Genomic DNA, 25,440 nt, shown 5'->3' with positions numbered 1-25,440 from the left:
CTCTGTGCCACCCTCTAGTGGTGGTATTGCTTAACAACTATATCTACGTAAAGGACCTAATGGAAGTATGTGGATTATGGTGCATATTGTTTGAAATGGACGCATCTCATTTCATACGTGACGGCAGTTTAAAATAACTCAACAAAATCTAACATTTAAAGACATTTTTATCTGTCAATATGTGACCTCATTTCTTGAAAAGTACCGAAATAAATTATTGAAATAGTTGCAGTTCTGAGCCATAATCAGTCTTTAAGCCAAACTTGAATCTCTTAGGTTTATTAATGGAAGGAGTGACTGACTGACCTTCCTTTAGTTTCTTTGGAGGGAGTTTACATTTAAAAGTCAGTGTTTGGCTTCATGGGCATTTACTGTATATTTCTGTTCACTAACAAGTCTTTAATCAAATGTATGTGTCTTTTGCTCCAAGAACCACAACTCCTTCAACTACGTTTGATATGATAGCCTTGTTTTCTGAATTGACAGGCTTGGTGGTCCAACGTCATGCCTCTATTAGCATTTAGCTGAGTTTCTGCAATTCAGGATGACAGTGGAAGGCAGCATTATAAATGAAGAGAGGAGCCGTGCAACCAAAAAAAGAACACAGCTAGAAAAAACAACTCGTGTTACTGCAGTGTAATTTAGGACACAACACTATGAATGACCTGTAAGTAGGTCATTATGTAATACAGGTTAGGGTGTTTTCCAGTGTGCTCATGCATGAATGTGCGTGTTTGGTTATTTTGGGAGGACACATGCTTCTGCGTGTGCATCGTTCTCATGAAAGTGTGAATGAGCCCATTAAACGGCAGTTATGGATCACAATGGGCTGTTCCAGGTGCGAGTCCTCCACCGAACAGCACAATCGCCCAAGTCCATACAGATTGTGAGTCACTCTCGCTCCCATTAGCCCATCCACTCTGTTCTGTGTGTCTGTGCTCCCCGAAACATCAGAGGAAGTCAGCCCTGTCACTTCCAATGATGAGGGAAGCAGCCCCGAGCACCAGGGCCTCGGAGACACACTCCCAGTAATGGGGAGACAGGGGAGGAGGGGGGTGGAGTGGCAGGCAGAGGGAGAGATAGGAAGAGTTTAAAAAGAAGGGGCAGGGGTTGGTGGAGCTGATTAAGAAAATGGGGGGAAAGAGAGAAGAGAGGGAGATAATGGATTCGTGAGACGGAGTTACACAGACTTACCGAGCCAGCTTCTGTTTAAGTAGACGGAGACAAACACAGGAGGAACAGTGAAGAAGTCGACCACGGAGTTCACCTCCAGCCAGAACCACAGCTTATCGTTGGCTGCTATGAACTGTCGAAAAGGAAAATAAATATTCAGAATGACAACTGGATTTCGGTTTCACACAAAGAGACGCCGGCGCAGACCACCAGTCAAAGTGCACGCTGCCTCTTCCCCTGGCATCGCTGACACACTGTAAAGAATGACAAGGGGCTTCACTCCGCACTTGCTGAGTCATACAAACAAACGTCTGGTTGTGTTGTGTAAGCAGCTTATGACTTTATTTGTTATGCGCTCATTCATTTGGGATGTCGGGTTTTTGCGTTGGAACGCTGCTCTGGCAACTATATCACAACAGTGTCACTTCAGACTGACGGCTGCGGAAGCACAAGTGAAAGTGTCTTTTTGTGTGTAAGCAGAGTTGGTCGCCTCGTTAAAATACACTGTCAAAAAATGTTTTTAACAAAGTTTGAAAATGTAAATTCTTCATTATGTGAAGTACAAGAAAACATCCAATAACAACAATGAGTTACTACGGAGACATTTTAAAAGAAGTTACAGATTTGACTCTTTCATATGATGCTCAGATTGCTGCGTGTGTGCTGTTTGCATTGAGGTCTGTAACTGTGGGCAGTACACAGTATCCGAGATTGAATGAGTTAGCCGCCTGCTTGTGTGCACGTACGAGCGTGCATGCGCATGCTCCAGCTTACCCGCAGGCCAAAGTAGAGGAGGAAGAAGACGTTAAAGGTCATATCGACCTGTAGCGTGAAGTCTTTGTAGAAGTTCTGGCAGGATTCTATAGGACTGGAGAGAGCAGAGAGAGAGAGAGAGAGAGAGAGAGAGAGAGAGAGAGAGAGAGAGAGAGAGAGAGAGAGAGAGAGAGAGAGACAGAGAGAGAGACAGAGAGAGAGACAGAGAGAAAGACAGAGAGAGAGAGAGAGAGAGAGAGAGAGAGAGAGAGAGAAAACAACATTATTACAAGGTTAAATATCCATGAGCTGATTTGTACTAACATGATGATAAACTCACATATAAACAAAACTGGGAACTGTGTGTGTAATGAATGTGATTTTGTTTCTTCATTTTTCACAGCTGGTATACCAGTTTGTATTTCAGTATTTTCATATTTTACACATTTTAATAATTGTTTTACTTTTATTTTGATATATTACATTTTTTCACTTATGGCTCTTGCTCCTGACTTTATCTTTCTCCTTTTATGACGTACTATAATTTGCTGTTCTTTGTTATGCATCAAACACCTGAGAGAAAGTTCAGTGTGGAAAATCTACATGGCAACAAATGTGATTCTGATTTTAATTCTGAGTATGGCTCACTAACACAGGTGAAATCTGTAGTCGCTGTATGTTAAATATTATCATAACATTAGAGGAGAGATCTGTATACCCGTTACAGAAAAACCTATCTATTTCTATGATTTCCATGATTAAATAGGATTAAAAACAGTGATACTTAATTTGAATTAATCGTAACAATTAAAGGATTTCATAAGGAGCACCCTGCGATTCCTCTTGTGAACCCTAGGGGGGGACAAACCTAGCTGTGCAGTCAGTCACATGTGATGCTGCATCATAAACAGAAACTGGTTTTTAAGAGCAGCTGCTTTGATGTGACAGTAAATTCAGCTTCTGTCAAACGCAAACATTCCAACAGATTTTTTTCCCCCATGAAAAAAAACAGAGTGTATAGCTATCTCCATTTAACGTTTTTTTTTTTTGAAGCATCACCTCAGACGATGACAAATGAGCCGTAAATGATCTGGATGATCCATCTTCATGTTTCCCCTGTGATGATTAACCATTAGCTTGTGAGTGGTTTCATGAAAAGCAATAAGAGGCTGCGCTCCTTCCCCATTCTTCTTATGGTCACGGGCCTATAGCGTTCTGCTATCAAATAATGAGGAAATCCCACAGCGGGGGGGTAGAAAAAACCATGAATATGCAATATGGTTTGACTGGCTATAGGCGACCTGTGGGAATGTATGGGATGGCAAGGGAACACACGCGAGGCTATTAAAAGAGTACACAGTTTCCAGTCCCATACATTCAAATTAAACATGAGGGTATACGTTTGTATGCACGGAGCCCATAGGGGCACGGCGGGAGATCCAGAGTTTGGTGCATAATGAGAACCTCCAGAGGTAGAGAGAGCAGCGAGGCTTAATCATCTTCCAGTTAACATCAAACATTCTGATCCATTATAATGGATGACCGCGTACGGACGTGCCAGGCGAGACGTATTGCTCCGAGAGGATGATCCAGCTTCTAATTCACGAGTGTGATGTCTGTCTGGAGCAAAGCCTCGGGATTGATGTGATCTTTAGGATGATGTAAAATCCGATGTCCGCGATAATTAGAATGTATCTGTTTATAAAGCCTTTGTTTAAAAAAAAAGAAAAAAGTTGTGGTATTTGGTTTGAAGGCATAATCAGAGTTTGGACACAGTTTAATTCGCTCGTGAGCCCGTCGGAGGAGAAAACATTGATCCTGCCAACATACTCAATTATTTACTCGCCACCAGTGTCTACACGTGAATCTCCAGGCATCAAACTAAACAAGCGTGCTAAAACAAACCTGTCATGAATCATACATTCAGCCTATGCACACACACATCACACAAACACAACATTGCTTGAGTGACTTAATGTCCTCTCTTCTTAATATAGTCTCCAGGCATCTCACACACACACACACACACACACACACACACACACACATACATCTACACACAGTCCTCACTCACTCCCCCGGCCTGATTTGAAAGTACAACCTCGTCTAACCCTTAGAGATCTGTGGGCAAGAGTGGGCACATACACATAATACAATTGCACTTACATGCATATATGAGTGTATATACAAACACACAGATGGCCCACACTGAAGACACCATTTGGAGTGGACACTGTGGCGATTCCCCTCGGGCCGAGCTCTGGCCTAATTCTGAATAATCGCTCAGATACAGTCATGGGACCTAAAGCATCTTCAATAACGGCCAGCACGGCGCCACACAGCAAAGGCTTTTAATTGGTCCTTTTTGTAGTAGTTATTTTATAGTAAAGCTTATCATTAGCTAAAGTAGTGGGAGGACACATTAAGCAGACCTCCAGTTGTGAAGCTCAGGAGCACAAAGGTAAATAGAGATCACCATAAAGGATGGGAGAGGTTCCCCAAGTCTATGAATGTGGAGCTTTTAGAACTAAATACAAATGGTGACATGGATTCTGAAGTTGAACCAATAACAGTCATCTACAGTTACTCACCATATGGTATCACATGATGCTATAATACTTATTAAACATAACTCTACAGAAAGAAAACTAAATAGTTAGGGCAAGAAACCAAATGTGTGCGTAGATTCATGACTCATCACCTACACACAGACTGCCTAATGGTGAGTCATCATTTTCCTACAGTCCCCTTATGAAACAACATTTAAATTAACTGGATCCAGATTTTTATTTGGATCTGCACCAAATTGCACACACTTATAAATATCAGTCCTCTTAAAAAACGCCTGTTTTTATTCATCCAGCTTCATGAATTATTCTCTGAGAAATTTAAGAAAATGTTGAAAATCCAAACCAAAATTGTATGTGTTCTTCTTGACAAGTAACACATCCTTCCACAAGGTTCATCGTTATCTATCCAGTAATTTTTGCGTAAATGCTAAGTGACTAACAATAACCTCGTGGGCAGAAGTTAGAATGACTTAACACAACTTAGAGGTGTCACTTGTAAAGACAAAGCTACAGTGAATTATACCCATAATCTGCTGTCTCCCTCAGTGATACAGAGCATTGTATCGTCTTTCAGCTCGTTGTTTTGGGTTTTTACAGCCAAAAAACTACTGGTTTGGTTCACTCTCCATCATCAAAAAGGTTTCTAACCACTGGAGGTCACTTTTGTCAGTTAAAAAAGCTCCATAAGGATAATGCAACACACCTACAACAACAACTATGGCCTATATGATTTAGCCCCAGTGTCCATGGGCTCCTATTGGATGATTCTGCAGCACATGTCCAGGGCAGGCATCAGTGTGACTACAATAAGTGATGTGACCGACGTCGATGTGTGGTACAGCCCAAATTTGAACATCAACTTCATCAACATCAACTAACTGGTCAAACTAAGCATTATAATATTGTGTTATTTTAGCAATCAAGAAATAGACATGAGGTCATGGTTAAAAAACTGTTCTTGTGCCACAACAAAGAGAACTGATATGAAAAGGAAATACAAAGATGCATTAAACATGTGTGTTAGGTCATATCCAAGTGCGCCGGTAACATTATACCCTTTAAACCAAGTAGCAAGGGGTGAACAACTACAGCTTAGTCTTACAAATGTGAGGCAGTTACAGTATTGCAGGGCCGTTGTATTAGATTTCATCACAGTGTACAGGTGTTTCAATGTCACTTTAAACACCAGTGTCCTGCAGAAAATAGATCTGACCACCACAATTCTCCTTGAGCCCCGGCACAGCCTGGGGTTACTCCTGGCTTCCTTATGGGGAAGAGGAGAGAGGTGAGAACAAAAAGAGAGAGAGAGACAGAGAGAGGTTGTGCGAGGGGAAGGAAGGAAGGAGGACATGAAAGTTGCAGTAAAAAAGGAAGAGGACAAAGTTCCCAGGGGAACAGGAGACAATTTGCCTATATACAGTTAATAAACTGTATATAGGGCACAATGTTTTTGTTTCAGGCCACATATAGATTGCCAACAGATTCACAATCTTCTGTGACAAACTTTACTATTCACATGTGAATGCTTGCATCGCAATAATCCTTCTTTGACCCAATTCTAAGGTTACATGTAACATGATGCTTTTACTTTGTTACTGTACATTATTTATGTATTGGTACTTTACTTAAGTAGATTTATTCAGAAAATTAGGGAATAATATACATTCAGGAAGTACTTTTACTTTTAATACTAGTATATTTAAAAGCAAGTACATGATTACTTTAACTCATTTGGTTGCTGATTTACTATGTGCTTCTTTTATTTATTTATTGTTTATCTGTTTTATTGATTTATTGATGAGCTGTGAAGCAAAACACTTTGGTTTTGAAAGACGCTATGGAAATAAACTTCAGCTTTTATTTAAGTACTGTCCATTCATTTGTACTTTTACTTCAGTAAAATGTTGTGTACTTCCCCAGCCACTGTCCTAACCTCGCACCACCAAACACACATGTGCACCCTCTTGTAGTCTGACACACACACACAAGAGAACAGGGACTGCCTGCAGGAAGGCTGCAGAGCACGTGCTATTTTTCGGGACATAAAATGTTTCCCACACGTTGACCTTGTCTGATGAGGAACTCTGCCTCCGGACAAAACGGGCAGAGAAGGTAAAACTCATTTGTTTACAAGGGCAGAGGAGCATGTTGGTGATGATGCGCTAAAAATAGTCGTCAACACCTTCAGTCAGTCGGTAGGAGCCAGCCCTTGATTAGCCTGCACACGACCTTGGCTGTAGCTGCAGGAGCAACAGAAAGGTTGCCCTCTGAGCAAACAAGAGCAACAACATACACACACACACACTTACTCACTGCTGCCAGCTTGACTGATGCTCACAACACACAAAATCTGACTCATTCCTCCCATCTCACAAATGTCTTGTTACTCGAGTAAACCCATAAGCATCTTGCAGATTCATCGTCTCATTTGTCAGTGCACAAGTCGGCTGCATACAAACAAGATACAACAACCCCCCCCCCCCCCCCCCAAACAGAAAGACATGGGTGCATTTAGAAAGTGATGTGAGCTAAATCACTGAGTATCTGGCTTAAATGCAGTATTTCCCCTGAGGGTAGAGCATGTACGTGCAAGGGACAGAGCGGGTGGGGGGGGGGGAAGCTGAAAGAAGGCCAGGTTGGTACTTCAATGATTGATTTAGGTCAAGGCACCATTACTAAAATAAGAAAAACTTCAGCACCTACAAGGGACACGGACAAATAAACCCCCCCCAGGGAGCCTAAAAATAGACAGTTCCAATTTTTCATTTGAATGCAAATGACGTGCATCTTGCTTCAAGCTTCTCCTCCACAAAGGATGTTATTCTTTTTTGAGAAGTTTGTGAGAGAAAATAGAACATCACTAACAGGAACCCAAACTTCATAACCTATTAGGCTGTATGATTCAGTAAAAATGTAAATAGGATTTTAAATCTAAGAAGAGCAAGGAAAACAACAACTAAAGAGTGATATGTTTACAGGAGAGAAATGACACGCTCATGTTGGGTTCATTTATTTCGGAGCCGGTAGTTTCAGTAGAATAGCTACACACACATTTCATGGCTCCGCTCTTCAACACAAACCAATTAGGATATAAAAGCTTCAGCCATATGCAAAAAGAGAAAAGTCCTTATCAGCACGACAATTCACTTTGTCGAGTGAATGAAGTTTGTGCTGCCAGTTTTATTTCTTCTAATTTCAGGCGCTTTCAAAGCTAAATTAGCACAGAATCCCATCAATAAAGTACAATTATCATTTAATAATCACCTCATAAAGGAAAATAAATGTTTCCCTTAGGACCTAGATACATTTGAAATTATTCCTTAATTCTGGAGAATTTTTTTAGAATTTTAATTCTTATCCAAATATAAAAATAATGGTTTGATTTTCAAGCCGGCCTCAGAGTTAATCACAACACTGAAACAGTAAAAAAGTGAATTATTAGAAACATGAAAGCACTAGGGCACTAATCAATTTCCAGTTTGAGGATGTTGTCGACCTATTAATCTTGATTAATGTGTCACCTCACCAAGGAGGTTGTGTTTCCTTATATCAGCGTTTGTTTGCGTGTCTGATAAATTGGCAGGATTACGCAAACACTACTGAGCAGTTTATACTGTTTATGGAAGGATGTTGTAACGTTCTCAGAAGAACCAATAAAACATCGGTGCTGATCAGGATCCAAGGGAGGATTCAGGAATATACCTTTTTACTTTCTTTGACATTGTGAGATGTTTTAGACATTTTCATTGATTTCTCAAAGAATAATTAATGGATATTGATGAAAAACATGTAGGCTCGATTTAAATATATCTTTAAGGTGCAATTTGGTGCAGATCTAAATAAAAATCCATATCTAGTGAATTTAAATGTGGTTCCATTAGGGGGCTGTTGGACCTTGGCTGAGGCATACATTCTACTGAGTGTCTGAAATGGTTTGAAAGCAGTTATTTGAGTTATTTATTTGAGTCTGCTTCAAACCAGCGTCCAATGGGGTTCACATGTGGAGTCAACTCAAACTCAACTAATCACAGGATCGTGTGATGGAGGATATGTGATTTTAGTAGCTTTGAAATTAAATCCTTAAACTACATTAAATTCAAACGTATAACTATTAGTAATCGTGCATGATCCATGATGTGCTGAATACTGATCATGGGAACTGCTAATGATTTAATTTGCCATCGGTGTATCATGTCAAATTCTGAATGGGTGACATGCTGGAAGAATTTGTTTAAAATGACACCGTGGCCACAAATTCCATAAAGATCATGAAGGCACTTTAATCCTTAGAATATGTCTCTGGGATTTATTAAGTGAACTGAGTGTTGTGAGTGTGGCTCATGCTGAGCTCATGCGGTGGTCTAAAAATAGCCCTTCCGCTTGGCATTGTGGGATATGAGGCAACTGCCACAGCAAATGGCCTTTTTATCACCATGGTGACTTTGATAAACAGACAGGACGGAGAGGACAAAAAAAATATATATATATATCAGATTGGCAAATTATCCGTCCGGTAATTTATTTCATTAAACTTCAATCAGTGTTTCATGCATAGAATCTGCGTTAACCAGACGACAGCCGGGGGGGAACTTCACTCTCATGATACAGGTTCCACCATCGCACTAATGCACAGCGTCGACACATGTGGGCCGCGCACGACTCCAGTGCTCATGCTCGGAAACCAAAAGCAATTAACAAGCCTAATTTTCTTATGTCTACAGGGAGAGGCTTTGTGTTTGTACAGCTCGCTCTCTATGCATGAGATGTTGACATTTCATATTCTCCCTTTCGCAGCGCAAACGTTGATAAGTCACTCATTTAGAGAAAGAACGTCTCAGCGAGAGAATGAGTGTAGTCTCTAGTTGGATGTATTTTTTTTTGGAATAGGGATTGAGTCATTTCTTACTGCCACACTTTGTGGATTTAAATCCGAAGCCTCTCGGGAATGGTGTCAACTGCAAATTAAGTCTTCTAAAGGTTACGTGGACATCCAGGCCTCGCAGTCTTATCTACACCCGAGGAAGGAGACATCCTCATACGGCCTACACAAAGTCTGCCAAGCTTGTCTCACAGCTAATATTTCTCACCTTACCCCATTAATTAGTCATTAAGGCCTTTTTTCTTTTTTTCCAGCACTGGCAGCGATCACACACTAATGATAGAGTTACACACACAGGCCGCTGCGTGAGGTCACTGAAGCTGCTGACATGCACTGAACTATGGACATTTTCCTGAGATTTTTCTGTGGGGGGGAACACGGGTCACTTGCATCCTGACATTTAGAGTAACTTTTCCTGCCATCCCCCACGTAAAATGCGCAGAGAATTTCCAAGATAAGGCAGGAAAATTACAAGCAAGCGAGGGAGTCGAAATTGGAAAAAACAAAAACAATACAAATATCTCAGGATGAGAGAGAGGTGACATACACATAGAAGCGCACACAAAGCTTTCAACTTGGAAACCGATTTACTTGATGTCCGCAGCTGAATTGATGTCCTGTCTCCTGAAAGCTACGACTGAATCTTCTGGTCGTGTCTGTTGTAAATGCCTCTGACACGGACACTTCTCCTTCTTCTTCTTCTTCACATGTCAAAGGTGAACTCGTAAGACAGAAGCAGCGTGTCTGTTTAGCATGCGTGTGCCTCTGCAAGTAAGCGTGACAATGCAAGTGTGCGTGCGCATGTGATCGTCTGCGTGTGTGACAGGGAGGGCTGGAGAGAGGAGGGAAATAGACACAGAAGTGGAGCAGGAACAAGGGCATCCCTTCAGGAGCGGCCTGCAGAGACTGTGTCCTACATTCCCTCTTTATTTGTTTCATGGGGGGAGCACAGAGGAGGAGGAAGACGGGATGAAGGATGAGGGATGAGCCAAGGTATTAAAGCAGATTCAGATGTGGGCGGGAGAGGATGCAGTAGCCTCTCATTGGAAAGTATCACCGAAATAGCATCAGTTTGGCAAGTGACGTGCGCTGCAGAGGAACAGAAAGGGGCGGGGCTTCATTGTGCATTATTCTGTCTTACGCAGAACTGTGATAAACCGCCACTTTGTTAAAACAAACAGATGGCCAAGTCATTCTCAGGGAAGATACATATCCATTCAACAAAAAAAAAATAAAGAAAATGTCAGAGATTAGCAGCGACTCCTCGGTTGCCAAGTCAATGACTAGTATGCACTCAACTGGGAGGCCATCCAATTATAAAATCCTTCCTCTCAAACTCGGTGTACCTGCTTCCACAGAAAGCACTGCTGTGTTTCTGAGAATCTTTGCTGCAGGATACTGAGTAACAGGGCTCCTGCCAGGAAAGACCCACTTGCAGGAAGCTGGAAACCAAACAGCTCCTTAGAGACTGGTTCCTGGCTGCCACAATGGTATGCCTCTCCCGCATTTTTTCCCAGTGTGCCTTTATACGCGTGTGTCTGTGTCCTCTCCCCGAGGGACTACCCCGTTTCATTGGAGTAGACATAAAAAGCCTTTGTGCAGATCCACCTTCCTGACGTCCGTCCCACATCCACTTATTCCTCTATCTTTTCCCCGGGTTACCAAGGGAACTCAACCATAATCCATCCCATTACTGTTGCTTTTTCCACAGACGATTTCAGAAGGATGTTCACTTCATCTTATGGTCAACACGGCAGTTTGGAGGAGAAGGGGATGAAACAAACCATTAAGCCAGAGTAGCTCACCAGTCTGCACCACGAGACGCTCAGTTATTGGTAGAGAGTAAGAACCACCATGAAAATGGTGACCTATAAATCTGTGCCCACTCATTTCCTCAGTCATTAACATTTAGCTGTAAGAAAGGTAGATGGAAGGTCATCTGTAGAGCGGGTTTAGCGTTTGAGTAGGGGGCTGTGAGTCGGGACATTAACTTTGATAGTGTACGCACACACGAGGTGATAATCCCAGAACGAGCATGTTCCACTTTGTTTTATTCTGTGCTTGTTCAGCCACTGAGAGACATGGACGGGACACGCAGACAGTAACAAGCGGACCAATCACTGCTGCCGGCGTCTGCATCAACCCGACGCAAGAGGTCCCAGCTGCTGCACTGGAAACACGGCTAGAACACAAGCCTGGTCAAAGCACCCACATCCAAACCTGCTCCGGGTCGATCAGTAGTCCCCCTGAGTGAAGTGACAAGCTCGGGCTAATCAGGATGATGAGGGTGGAGAGAGCCTTACAGCTTAAGGGGAGCACAGAGAGATCAGGGCAATGCCTCGGGGAGAACGACTCCAATTGAAATGCTCTCAGAGTGAACTGGAACATGCATGAGAAAATGTAGAAAAGCAACAGTGAGAGAAAAGTACACATTTATAGCAAAACCAAACAAAATGTGCACTTTTCTCTCAATTCTATTTCGATTTTTTGATATTCCTACAAGCCTTTTAATAGTTTGTGGATTATTGATCATTAAGACGGCCAATGGTTGATAGGAGAAATAACTTTACATCCGTAGTCATCATTTATATACTTTTATAACAAGGAACTTCATCTAGTGACTCATATTCTAAAACAAAAAATAGGCCCTAGGCAGACAGGGACACAAAGAGGGAGCAGCATAGGGATGTATAGAGAGATAGAGATGTGGAGGAGGAGGTGAAGGTTTTTATCCTGAGGTACAAATGGGTACCAGGATTCGTGCCAGGAATAATTTCCCGACGCGGCTAAAGATAAGACTGTTACAAGTGTGAATGCACTTTAGATTGACTTCTCTTAAGAGTTCTCTCGGTTTTGGATTCTCGGTTCCCTTAGGGACATTTTTTCACAGATATCGTATTATAATGAAAACAAAAGTTGTTACTTAAATATAGGGCACTATCTTACAGTAATATGGTGAATGGATTATTGTTCCTTTGCAATCAACATCCCATCTTAGGCACTACAGTAAATATTTGTGAGTTTATTTTGGTCACTCACTGGTGCATGAAATAAAGTGCAGTCAAAGGCACAGAGTTAGTTTTCAGGGGGACACGGTGAAAACAGTTTTGCTGATGTCATTGCCAGAGGCCCAAGTGGAAACAATAAACCCCTTCTTTTGTTTTAATTTGGAATCTGTGCACTCTGAACCATGGTACTCCAGACGTAATGAATGACTGAACACTAACTGGATTTCTAGCGGCGCTGTCAGCAAACATTCGGTATAAAGCAGTAATTTATTGAAGCCTGGTGTGTAAACCCCCCCCCCCCAAGTCGGGCCAGAAAACAAAAGCATTTAACCCAAAGAACACAGAGATTTGTGAAAAGAAAATATTATGTGTATTTGATGAGACACGTCAATTTGAGTTGTTGAGGAATAAAGAGATGTTGATTAGGACTGAACTCGCTGGAGACCTTTTCACGCTATTAAATCCAGCTGAATACATTTAAATAGATTAGCTGCCTTTGTTAGACGCTGTTTAATGCCTCCACCAAGGAGGTTGTGTTTTCATCTGTATTTCTGTTTGTTTGTCTGATAGTTGGGATTTCATAAAAACTACTCTACAGAGTATAATGAAAGTCAATGGAAGGATAAAGCATTGGTCAGGGAAGAACGTCAGGGATTGGATGCAGCTTTTTTATTTCCACTTTCTTTAACATTGTGAGATTGGGCATTGATTTGCACAAATATCCGGGGGAATAATTCATGGGTCTTGATGAAAAGTCAGGCGTACTAATATCTAGTGTTTAGGGAGTCTAGACTCTGTGCAGAGTTTAGTGCAGCTTGATTGAATTTAAGGAGACCTTAAACGGGCCTTGACGGAGGTTTGTGTTCTACTGAGTGCCATTGTAGTTTTATATTAATCGGTTTGGCCGGCTGATCAAGTTAAAGTTATTATTTATTTCAAGGCATCGCTTGCGGAACCATTACAACATGTCCACAGGTGAAGAGCCAAACGCAGTGTAACATGCAAAATGTAAAATGATATAAATATATATACACTTGTGTGATTAACACTACCTGGGACATTACAAATGCAACAGGGTGCTAAAAGCTGTCGGTTACCTTCATGACATATTGGAGGTTTAATTAATTTCAATTTCCTAGCTGTTGCCTGCACCCAACCAGTACTCCGTGATTATTCATAGTCAGTATTGATTGTCGACGTGACCTGTGGTGGAGGAAGTTGCTTAGCATCCATCGTCACCGTTGGGTTGTATAAGAAGATTATACACTTTTAAAGCTAATGAGTCTAATCTGTTTACCCGTAAGAAACTCACAAGACTTCAAAACATAAAAAAAAAAAAGAACTGCAGCAGCTATCGGAGATGTGCCAGGCCTGCAATCTGTCTCTGGGCGACTGCCAGTGAGGGATACGCATAAACTCACAATACACACTCTCATTCGCTCACACACTGAGCAAGCTCCCCAACACATACAGTATATCCCTGCCTCTGTTACCATGGAAACTGACAGGCCTCCCATTGACAAATCCTCACGTACAGATGAGTGCGGCTGTATGTGTGTGTGTGTGCGTGTGTGTGTGTATCATCACAGCTAGTGAGAGCTTGTGGGGGTGTGAATATGTACATTTGCATTTCCGAGATTGCAGTGTGTGGAGATGAGTAAGGAGCATGTGCACCTGTCATTCACACACTTTAAGTAGGTCAGTGTAGATGTACACAACAACGAGTAGCAAACTTCTCTAGAAGTATGTCCCATCAGTAATATTGCCACAAAAGTGTCTGCTCTAATTTCACAAGATGTCGTGAATCTGATACTTACTCTGAAGAGTCTATGAAGTATATTCCAAGGGCCCCAATGCTGAGTGCAAAGACCAACACCACCTGAGGAGAGAGAGAGAGAGACAAGAGGGATTACTTCAATGCGTCGAGCAGCAAAGGTCTCTAAATTGTGTAGTAAACAAAGTGCTGCATTAAGTCGGGGTGGACACAATAGGCAGAAACAGTAGTTACTGGGTCTGTAATTAAGCAGCCCTGCCTCCTGTGGGTTGTAAAATGGTGGAGGTTTTTTAAAAAGCACTGAATAATGAATGCTCCCCCACGTTTTAAGCAAGGGTAGCCTATTGAATACAGGCAGTGTGTAGTGAAGCCAGCACAATCACCGGGACGCATTTGTAAAGCTCAACCGTACAAAGGAGCAGATACGATGTGTGTCGGGGGTGTTGAGAGGAAATGCTTAGAGAGATCCACGGTTATCAAGTGTTGACATGTACTCCTCAACTATGCTGAGTCCGTGTTTGCATTGTGTGAGATTGTGACCGCTGCTGGACTGGGGTCTGGATAATGTTCCAGTGACAGCACATGACTCATGAGGTGAAGGAAGGTAAAGCAAGCTGCAGTACACAAAGTAGAGGGCCCGGAATCTGAACACGTTACTTATCCCTGTAGAGTGGGTCATATACACGGTTTCATTTGTATAAATTATTTAAACATCAATCACATGACATAATGTGAAACTCAACATTCTTCAACAATAGCTCACCAAGATTTCAGACATAAAGCAACAAGTCGGCATTAACAGAATGTATTAATTCTATATAAAGTAATATCTTACAGAATCAAACAACATTTTACAGAATGAGTTGCACGTAGCATAAGCTAAAGTACAGCAGAAATAGTATAGTATAGACAAATATCATATAGTGTATAGTTTAGTATAACACATAGTATACCATCGTGTATAGTGTAGTATACTATAAAATAGTGTAGTGAAGCCTAGCGTAGTGCGGCGTAGAGTAGCAGAGTACATTATAGTTTAGTATATTTTGGTGCTGTATAGTACAGTAGGTCTATAGTATAGTATAACATCTACCTATCATTGTTTTCTGCAATACAGTGTTGTCTATAATACACAAGGACAAAAAATTGCTACTTATGTAGAAAAACAAGAACTTTGATATTAGTCGTGAAAAGAAAACATGAGTTTCCTCTTGTTCTAGACTGCAGGGGGAAAGTGCAGCATGTGCCACAATGGTAACCTCCAGGAAACTGCACTGTTAGCTGGAATTCATGTCACCATCATCATCATCATCACCACCACCCCTGTCATCACAATCATCCTCATCTTCACAACAGCTGACCAGCGCGGTGATACATAATAGTTCCTCCCCCGCGCTCCTCTCTCCCATTCAGCCATCGCACAATAGGAGCCCACCGTCCCTGCTGATTGTGACATTCATTATTGATGACGGGAGCTTGATTACTTTCATGTGATGGTCCTTTGGATTGATCCGACGCATTGTGGCTGAGGTATAAAGTAAACAGCCCCATCCTGTTGCATTTTTTATGGTTTGCAGCCTGCATGAAGGACGATGGTGACTGGTGTGGTGTGATGGTGCAGCGTCATCTTAGACTGGAATAACCTTCCAAGGCAAAGTCATCAGTGATGCTCCACACAAAGGGAGAGGGGCGGAGCTCAACAGAGACTTCGATAACATCAGACCTTTTGAATGAGAGGTAGTTCACGGGTCTGATTAAGAAAGGGAGTATTTGTCTGGAGGACATTATCTGATCCCAACACTGCCCTGTTGTCTAGATGGAAATATAAATATCCAATGTATCTCACAAGATCTATATACTTATAGTGAGTTGGTATTTTGCAGGTGGAAGGTGAACACAAAAGCTAAACTGCGTGAAAACATATAATGAGCAATAGCAGTTGAACGTTAAAGGTCGACTCCAGCAACTGCAAATGTCTACAAGTTGTATAAAGCATCATCTTCAGTGGTTCAGTGACCCCTGGGGTTGTAAACTAAAAGTTTGAAGAAGCCAAGTCCTCCGCATGATATAAAAAAATACTATTATGGCTCCGTCTCATCTTTTCTTGATACTTAATTTGAGTCTGACAATAATCTAGCTCTAACCTCTCAACTATGTTCAATTGCTGGAATGCTAGAGTTTTCAACATAGATGGTAAAGATGGACGACATCACAGCTCCCCAAAAGTGAAGCTAGGTTATAAACCCTGTCTCCTCCATGTTAGTAGAGAGGACACGGACCAAAGTACAAGTTCGATATTATTTTTCAAAGATGGTCTGTATTTGTGATAAGAGCGTATTTTTCCAGCAAGTCTGATTTTAATTAGTTATTTGATAGGAAAAAAAAGTGGGGAGGGGGAAATGACATGATTGACAGCTGAAACTGACACGTGATTGGCCTAGCACGTGTATCGGCAGGATCTCGATACTGCGGCTCCGCTCTGGCTCCAGATTACGTCAAAGGCGCAAAATGGCAGCTTCTGTACCTCTGATTTTTTTTTGCTTAATTTTTTTTGCTTAATTTAAAAAGGAGGTGTCGTCTATCTTTCTTTACAGTTTGGGTTTTCAATACAACCATATTCCTGCTTGCATTCATCCAAATTCATACGTAGAGTAGACATAGGCGCATATATTCTGAATTTTCCTCGTAGCTACTTTGTGTTTATACCATTAGTGAAGGAGCAGAGTCATGGAGGCTTAGAGAGAGAGAGAGCGAGAGAGAGAGAGAGAGAGAGAGAGAGAGAGAGAGAGAGAGCAAGAGAGAGAGAGAGAGAGGGATGAAGAGAGGACTGGAGAAGAGGGAAAAGGGACTGAGCAGGGGTTGGTTGCTGAAAAGTCGAGCAGTGAACAGTAAACACAAAGCGATGAGCGAGAGGAGATAAGAGGCGTCATCATCTTAAACTGACCCACTTATTCAGCTGTGAAAGCCAGTCCACCCCCAACCCCCCTCCCTCATCCTTTCACCCTCCATCACAAACACGGTCTCTCTCTTTTTTACTCTCTCCCAACAATTCACTAAAGACAACCAACCGAGCAACCGCCACTGCAAATCAGGAGCAGGGCAATAATGGTCGGGGAAACCTACAAGAATGGAAATGGCTGAGGGGCATTCCCTCTGCTTACGAACCAAAGTGAGAATTTGAAAAAACATGAACGTGGCAGCAGAAGAGGGTAATGCTAAGAATAGCTGCTGCTGCATAATAACTGAACGACTTTATGAGGCCGTTCGAGTGAGTCACGTTTGTTTGCAATACGCTGGCGTCATGTCTGCATCCGGACGTGATGTCTATGTTTTCTCTTTAAACAACGTGTAGGTTTTCATCGCCGTATCCCTTTCTATATTTAAAGTGCAAAGCTTAATCCGTCAGATGTTTTCCGAGGTGCACTTCAGGGACACAGGACTGGACTGGAAGTGTTAAAGAGGCCAGCGACAAAATCATGTGTGTGTTTGTGTACTTGTACTTCAGTGCACGCGGGTTTCGGGTTCCAGCACTTCAAGCGGGCTAAAGATGGCAGCGCTCAAATGACACCATTAGAATTGTAAACACGTATAATAACACCAACGTCCATAAACACACGTGCAAGACTGACGCTCTCGGTGTATTTGGCAGTCTGGAGAATTTCAGGAGCTCGCACGGCTCGCCTGTTGAAGTGCCCTTAAACTGAGCCAAAATTTCACACACAACTTCATCCTCAGACCGGGATCCTGTCGGGTGACTTACTCCTTCCCTTAAGCTCAGGCCTAGCTTAAGACAGGGGGAGAGCAGAGTGTCACAGGCAGGTGATGCAGGCTGACAATGTGCTGAATAATAACTTCACATTAAGGCCAACTGCACCAGGTCAAGAGAGAAGCACCTCAAAGGCTTCAGTCACCTTCACATTTCAGTCCACAAGTAATAAAGATGGAGAAGAGACTTTCAGTCCTCTGTGAAGAGATAATTGAAGACGCACCACACCTCGGAGATGGATTCAATTTTGCATCGATGTATCCGTAACTAAACATCTCGATATGTTATATCATAAGTAAATACTTTTTCATGGGGAGACATTTGAGAAAACCGTTTAGAGATGATAACCAGATGAAATATCCTGTGTTTGTTTTTCAGTGAGTAAAATAGCCTGCACCGAAAACTCATTTGTGGCCTCACCTTGAAAGGATTGGTTTCAAAGTCAGAGATAATAAGGTCTAGCTGGAGGTAGAAATGTTCCAATATGCTGAAATGCTGGGTCGGGTATCAGCGAGTATGAAGTATCTATTTAGCTTTTCATAAATGAAATGAAACTTTCCTTTTGCAGAAAGTAAAAGTACAGCAGTTGCCAATAGCGACTGATATGAAATGTCAAGGTTGGAATACTCTATTGACTTGTATCCACGGTATGCCACATCTTTCAGAGTGTAATTGGTTTATGCTCCATTTTTGACTATTTTCTTACTTCCCACGCAAACATGATCTAAGATAAAGAGGGTAGTACTTTTTGTACCAGCATTGTACCAGTATATGAAAGAGGGTTTATTATATTGTTATAATAAAATCTAAAGCTCAGGGCTAATGGGGCCATCCATTTGGGAGCTGATCTTCAAGCTATTGTTCCAGAGCTTCTAGAGGTCGACATCAAAGTCAGGAACACAAAAATCCTTGTGGGTAGAATAGTCAAGTGAAAGATGGGAGAAAATACAAATGTGAATATTTCAGTCTTTTTTTATTCTCTTATTAATACTTTCGATGAATCCTAATGGGTTCCCCAAGAATACATGATGGGGAATCCTCAGTGAGGAAGTCGGAGATTGGCCGCCAGCACCGTGTGGCATCAGGATAAGCTTGTTCATTAATCCGGCCTGAATCGCCCCGTCAGCCAGAAAGAGGAGCTCCAAAATGTCCGATTGATGCCTCGGCCACAGAGGATTTCAAGGGTCCCAAGCCAAGGCATAATCAGGCCAAACCAGTGTACTGTTTCTGCCTTGCTCTGGCCTGAATCCCTGCACGTATACAGTACATCTGTCTTTTAAAGCAGGTATCAAAGCCATGAGAAAAGCTGCAGTCAGTAAATATCTATTCACATTCGGGGCGGATTTTCCCGGAATAATTCACATGTCAGTGAAACAGGAGACAGACGAGACTCTGGATCGTTCCCCTCGCTCATCAAATTGTCACAATGTTTGCACAAAACATTTCTATCCTTTCCGAGTGTTTGCTTTCATGGCAGAAAGACTCAGACACGGGTCGAGCGTCAGTGCAGATTTAGACACAAAGGGAAGCAGAGTCGCACGTCTCCGCACGAGGTGAAGAGAGTGAGCTTCAAACCGAGGAAACCTCAACAAATGAAATCTCCATTAAATCAGCACACATCCTGAACTCTCAAATCCCTCGCCCTAAAACTGCAGGGGCTCTAACCTACACTGGTGTGTACTGTAGGTATGATCTGACGTTCTGTCAGAAAAACACTCTCTGTATTCCACTCACACTCTTCAGAACTCAGTCTGGACTACACTGATTCCCACTGGGTGACTGACAGCTGTAACACAAGCATAGCAATTCATGCCAGGGATTATAAAAAATTACGAAACATGGTCGGCTGAAGTGAACTGAATGACGATTGATTATTAAAGGACCCATATGCATCATTTTGTGATCAGAATATAAACAGAAGACAAACAAGTAGCAAGCAGTAAACACTGTGTATGTGTGTACTAATTTGCCCAGATACACATAAAGGAAGACAATGTATTTGTAATTCAGAATATAATTAGCAGCCCACAATGAAATCCCCCATTAGTTTTTGGCCTTTAACAGGTTTTGGATATGGGACCTATTTAACAAAAATAACCGACAGAAAACAATGAGGTTGTTTGTTTAACAGCAGAACCGGGAACATTATAACAAACAATTCTTAATTTATAAGAGGAGCAAAGGAAGAGAACAAGCTGAAGTGAGTTGTGTGCTGCTGTGTTTATGAGTTGTTTTTAATGTGGTTTTAGTGAAGTCGGCTGCGGGAGAGAAACCGAGGGAGCAAAGAGATAAGTACTACACCACTCTTCTCCTGTAATGAAATGTCTGCAGGCACCGCTGTAGCAGGAAAGCCGGGAACATGCATTTCATCTGCCTGCTGTATTTCTCTCCAGTATCTGCTAAACAACAGAAGGTAATTGAGTTTTGATATCTGATTTGTCTGGTGAGAGTGGAGGAGGGAAAATACCACAGGTTCCAAATGATGCACATTGCAACACCCGTCCTTTCCCTCCTCCTCCCCCCCCTAAAGTCCATTACCCAGCCCTCCCACAGCCCTAGTCCTTTTGTGTTACCATCCAAGGTCAGGCAGTGACTGTCTCTGGGGCGCGGAGCAGGTAAATAGAGGAATCGGTAGAAGGACACCAACCTGTCCTTCAAAATTCATTTTTATCAGTCATGCAGGAGTCCACACACATGACAGGATGGACCATTTCTTTCTGTTAAACAAGCAGTTAGAGTTTATTCTTTCGAAACAAATATGAATGTATATAACCTTCATCTAAAAAAGAGGAAAATATTGAGCTATTCTTCATACAATGTTTTTCCCAGAGAAGCAATTTGATGTATATATGACTCAAAAAAACGGTATGGGTCTGGAAAAGTCAAATGCATTGGCATCAAGCTAGTGAGACATTTCTACATTTTGTTTTTCTCTGCTGAAGGTGGCGTGAAAATGTGTAATTTCTCTGAATCAGACGTTGCGTAACTTTGGGAATTTGCCTGATTTTGACGCATGAAAATACAAACATGGTGTGAAATGGAACACTTTCAGAGCGCTGACTCTAATTAAAATGAACTTTGGCATTGTCACCAGAGCAGGTGCAAGCCAGCGACAAGCCACAACAAGCCAGCCCTAGATGTCTGTGGACAGCCTGAGATAATGGGCTAGTTTGTATGATTTTTATGTAACCGACAACAAATTAACCTGATTGTACTCGTTAAGAAACAACTAACAATGTATTATTTCATGTTAGACTAGAATAAAACTCATTGAAATCTGTCCCCTACATATTATTTTATGAAGATCAATTTATTATTCCCTGGGAAAATGGTGAAAATGTCAAAATAAACATAATCGTGAACCACTCCTTTCTCCAAATTTGCCCCAAAATGTAATGGGTCCTGTCTTGGTCCATGTCTGATCTCTCCCCCAAGTGTTGTGAGAATGTGTTCAGTAGTTTTTGTGTAATCCTGCTGCCAAAGAAACAAACCGACCAACAAACCCATAAACAGAAAACATAACCTCCTTGGTGTAGGTAATAAATCAATGGAAAACCATAAATAAACAGACAGTCGCCTGCAATGTTGTTTTTTTTATCACCGAGGGGAAATGCAATGTCGTATATCAAAATGCAACCACTGCACCCATAGACCTCGCTCCATTTAACCTTAATGGCCTTTATGAGACAGAGGCCCCCTTACTGTTGTACCCAGGCAACAGGAACTGATTGACGAGGGACATTGTGGGGAGGGGGGTCGCGATGAAGGACGGCCTCTCAGGTCTGACAGAAAGACGGCTCTTATTATGAGCATCTGTCAGCGGGAGATGAAGAGGAGGCCCCTGGGGATCTGATACAGACGGACGCGACAACCTGTCTGAAAAATATCCTCTAAAAGTTTTTCTATGACATGATTAATTCGTGAAAAGAAGTTTTTTTTTTTTTTGCTGTGTGAGAGATCTGTCACTGCCCGTTTAAACCACGCCAACAAAGACGGAGTATGTGGGAAAGAAGGGCAGGTCTCTCTTTCCTCTGCAGCCCCCTGTGTCTGATGGCAGCCTTCCCTACACACCTACACTGTGACTGTGACCTTGAGAGCTGACCGGGAGGACAAAAGGGATGCGGAGAAAGAGGAGATGGAAAGACGGAGGTGATGATGACGGGAGACGGAGGGGTGAGAGAATATTAGAGAGGGCCCCTCCCTGTGGGACGTGAGGGGCGTTAAGAGGTTGCAGAAAATGGCTTGTGGCAGAGACAGAATGAGAGCGAGAGAGAGAGAGAGAGAGAGAGAGAGAGCAGCTGAAGAGACGGATGGAGAATATTAGAGCATGTCCTCCAAGGCACAGCAAGAGCTTAAATGCCACAGCGTGTGCACGTCTGTGCACGTGTCTCCTTCACGTCTTAGCGCGTGAGTGCATAGATTCCATGTGTGTATGTCTTCAACCTCTCCATGTGTTCAACCTTTGTGTGTGTGTGTGTGTGTGTGTGTGTGTGTGTGTGTGTGTGTTTTCCTGTGCAAGTTTGTCCATCAGACAGCAAAGAGGATCCCCACTGGGATTATGCCAGTGCAGACAGGATGAGAGGTTGCATGTGACCGGCCTGCAAAGAACCACTGACAGCGTTAGAGGGGAAAGAAATTCTTCGGCCCGACCATCTTATGCATTCCCCGCCCAACATCCACCACATGGGCTTACAAATGGTTCCTATTGAAAACCACAGCCTATGTGCAGAATATCAAAAGGGACGTGTTAGAAAGCAGCTGCCGCCACACAGGGCTACCATAACGGCCATTATGCATATGCACTGTAGCTTGAGCGCAACATTATCTCTAGTGCAATGGGACTGCTCAGGTGTAAAGGCGATGCAAAACCAAAGTCGTCAATTAGCCACGCATGACAGATTTCATGTGGGAGTTCAGCGGAGGTGCTCTGTGACGTAACACCACAGGCTCGGGGTAAATTCGGGCTTTTCACCGCTTCATATCCCAGGTCCACAAACTCGTCCCAGAGCCGGAGGCCATCTAGAATCACCAAGTGTCACAATGTTCCCCACACAAGTGAGCCAGAGCCTGGGGCATCACAGGAGGAACATGACAAGGTTGGGTATCCAGCACCCAGGCTCAGTTCGAGGCTGTACTGCTGACGGAAAAGTCAAAGTTGCTCTTTTAATGTTTGCAGCCAGAGACGTCTAATTATCCAGTTATTAACACTTCCACTGGCAAAGGAATTAGATGAGTGGAAACAGCCGTCATGCAGTAAAATATATTATGATCCTGATAATTACGAAGCAAGGAAGTGAATTTTGTGGCTGAAATACCTGATTGGATATTACAGCACTGCTATGAAAGTTATTAACATTAACAAACAAATAAATTCAAGCAGAGAAATTCAGTAATTGGTGTTTCTCCATTAACTTCCCATTAGATTTGTCAACCTGATGGTCGGCACCAGGTTAACAGACATGCTGTCAAGGTGTTTCCAGCTCTCTACTGCACAGTTGCAGTTCCTGTCAGGGTCAATAAGAATGAGCCAGGTTGATCCATCTTACTCAGAAATGATCAAACAGAAACACAACACCCTGCCTTCATTATTTTCCAGCTGAGCAAAGTGTTACTTGTGAGGTGAACTATACAAAGTCTTTTTATAGCGCCCTCTGCTCCAGTTTGCCAGTAGTGTTTCTATTTCCAGATGGAAGCAGAGACTTTACAGATCAAGTCATAAAGTAATTTACATATTATTTTTGCAGCACTTGAATTCTAGTGAAAGGCGAAGGCTCCATTTCTTATGACTATGAATCTTTTTGGGGGGGGAAATCTGTTACAGCAAAACAGAGCGTTGGTTGTCAGATTTGTCACGGACACTCTGCATATAATATGGAAACAGGGATTTCAAAACTCTGCTAAATGTAGCACGTCCTCGTCTTTCAAACATGTTATTGTCAGATGTGATATTGTCAGAGGACTGTGAGCAATCCTGCGAGATGCTTCTGCTTCTTTCCCTTCTTCTGTTGTGTCCCAGCTTCATAAAGTTGATCCGAAAGTCCCAACGATCCAAAGCAACTGGACAGAGACACTTCCATTGGTCGCAAGCACCTTTCTGTAATTCTGGTTAAAACTAAACGGAAGGTCTGGACCAAACAAGGTAGGTGAGAAATAAATAAAGGTCTGACTAGATGATAGAATATCATAGGATTTTGGTCATATGTTTAAGCGGTTATCTATGAATACAGTGTTATAAATGAGGCCCCGGATTCTGGTAATTCATACACACAAACTCACCACAGATTGAATTCCATAATCTTCCCTTCTTAGTATCCTAATAAGCAGTTTAAAATAATAATGTTGTACCCCAAAAGACAAACTGCTAAAAAGGTTTTAAAGAAGCAAACTGGTGTTCTGCAATAAGAGTGTTATTTTGAATTTCCTAGTCATATCCTATGAAAGTCATAATCAAGTAAATGTACTGATGATTACTCTACACTATTTCTGCTCAATCTTTCAATTTACTAGATTTGTAAAGACATTTGTCAAATATATGTTGTTCTTCGATTTTGTAGGAATGCGACAGTGCCATACATCGACCTATTGCCACTTTGACATTTACATCACTGCTACAGTTTCCCATCAGAGCAATGAGAAATGACCCCCTCAGGCTACAGGAGTAAAATGAGAAGAAATGAAAGTCTGCTTCATGAATACTAAGAGGGCGTCTTTAAGTGGCTTCTCCTCCATGTAGTCTGCAGGTCATGATGCATTCAGGTCACCACACTGCTACTGGGACCAGAGCTCCGGTTAATGCCGCACAATCCCATTAGTGTATGTTCCTTTAATCTTGGCATAAATCATCCCTGTCAGTGTTGATCATATCAAAACTCTATCACACCGACGCCTTTATTATTCCAATGGCTCGCAGAGTAATCACTTTGTCCGATGCATTTTGCCCAAATCAGCAGAACCTTTCATCCTGCCCCCAAAAACTGTCACTCTGCATTTGGCTGCCAGGGGGAGCCGCCACATCCGGCCAAACGAGGAATCACAAACTTCGAGTTTCTTTCTCGATGCAGCGAATGGATCAACCGTCGTCTTGACTGTTAAAACAATAAAGCTGCGTCACATCCTGTTTATCGCTTTCCTTTGATTTCTGTCACGACTAGGTCTCATCTCAGAGGAGACGCAGCGATGCCGTGATCTTTATCTAATTAAATCAAGGTTTCGTTTAATTTCCTGAAAGTTAATGAGGAGTTTACCATCCGTGTCAGAGCCCACTTTTTCGCTCGCTAGCAATGCAGCAGGTCCTGATAAGGTAGCACGGGCGCTTGCAGCAAGGTGACAGAGGATACACAGAAGTATGAGGCGTATTAGTATTCTGTGTTTGTTGGCAGGCTATGTGTAAAGTCGGGGAGCGGCGGCATCTTGGCCTATCCCTCCCCCGTTTGCTCTTTGCCACATTAGATCAAGCCCCACACACACACACACACACACACACACACACACACACACACACACACACACACACACAC

At 42.4% G+C, this 25,440-nt stretch overlaps 1 protein-coding gene across 1 annotated transcript in view; it reads right to left on the bottom strand.

Annotated features, from left to right (window-relative positions):
* Positions 1 to 25,440, bottom strand: part of kcnma1a (potassium large conductance calcium-activated channel, subfamily M, alpha member 1a) — a 133,490-nt gene that overhangs the window by 60,600 nt on the left and 47,450 nt on the right. The window contains exons 3-5 of the mRNA XM_053436305.1: positions 14,201 to 14,262; positions 1,948 to 2,041; positions 1,195 to 1,306 (exon numbers count right to left, since the gene is read on the bottom strand). Of these exons, the coding sequence (XP_053292280.1) occupies positions 1,195 to 1,306; positions 1,948 to 2,041; positions 14,201 to 14,262 (268 nt within the window). The remainder of the gene's footprint in view (positions 1 to 1,194; positions 1,307 to 1,947; positions 2,042 to 14,200; positions 14,263 to 25,440) is intronic.

The sequence above is a fragment of the Pleuronectes platessa genome, chromosome 12, assembly GCF_947347685.1.
Source record: "Pleuronectes platessa chromosome 12, fPlePla1.1, whole genome shotgun sequence".
Lineage (NCBI taxonomy): Eukaryota > Metazoa > Chordata > Actinopteri > Pleuronectiformes > Pleuronectidae > Pleuronectes > Pleuronectes platessa.
This window is presented reverse-complemented; position numbering and strand designations above follow the sequence as displayed.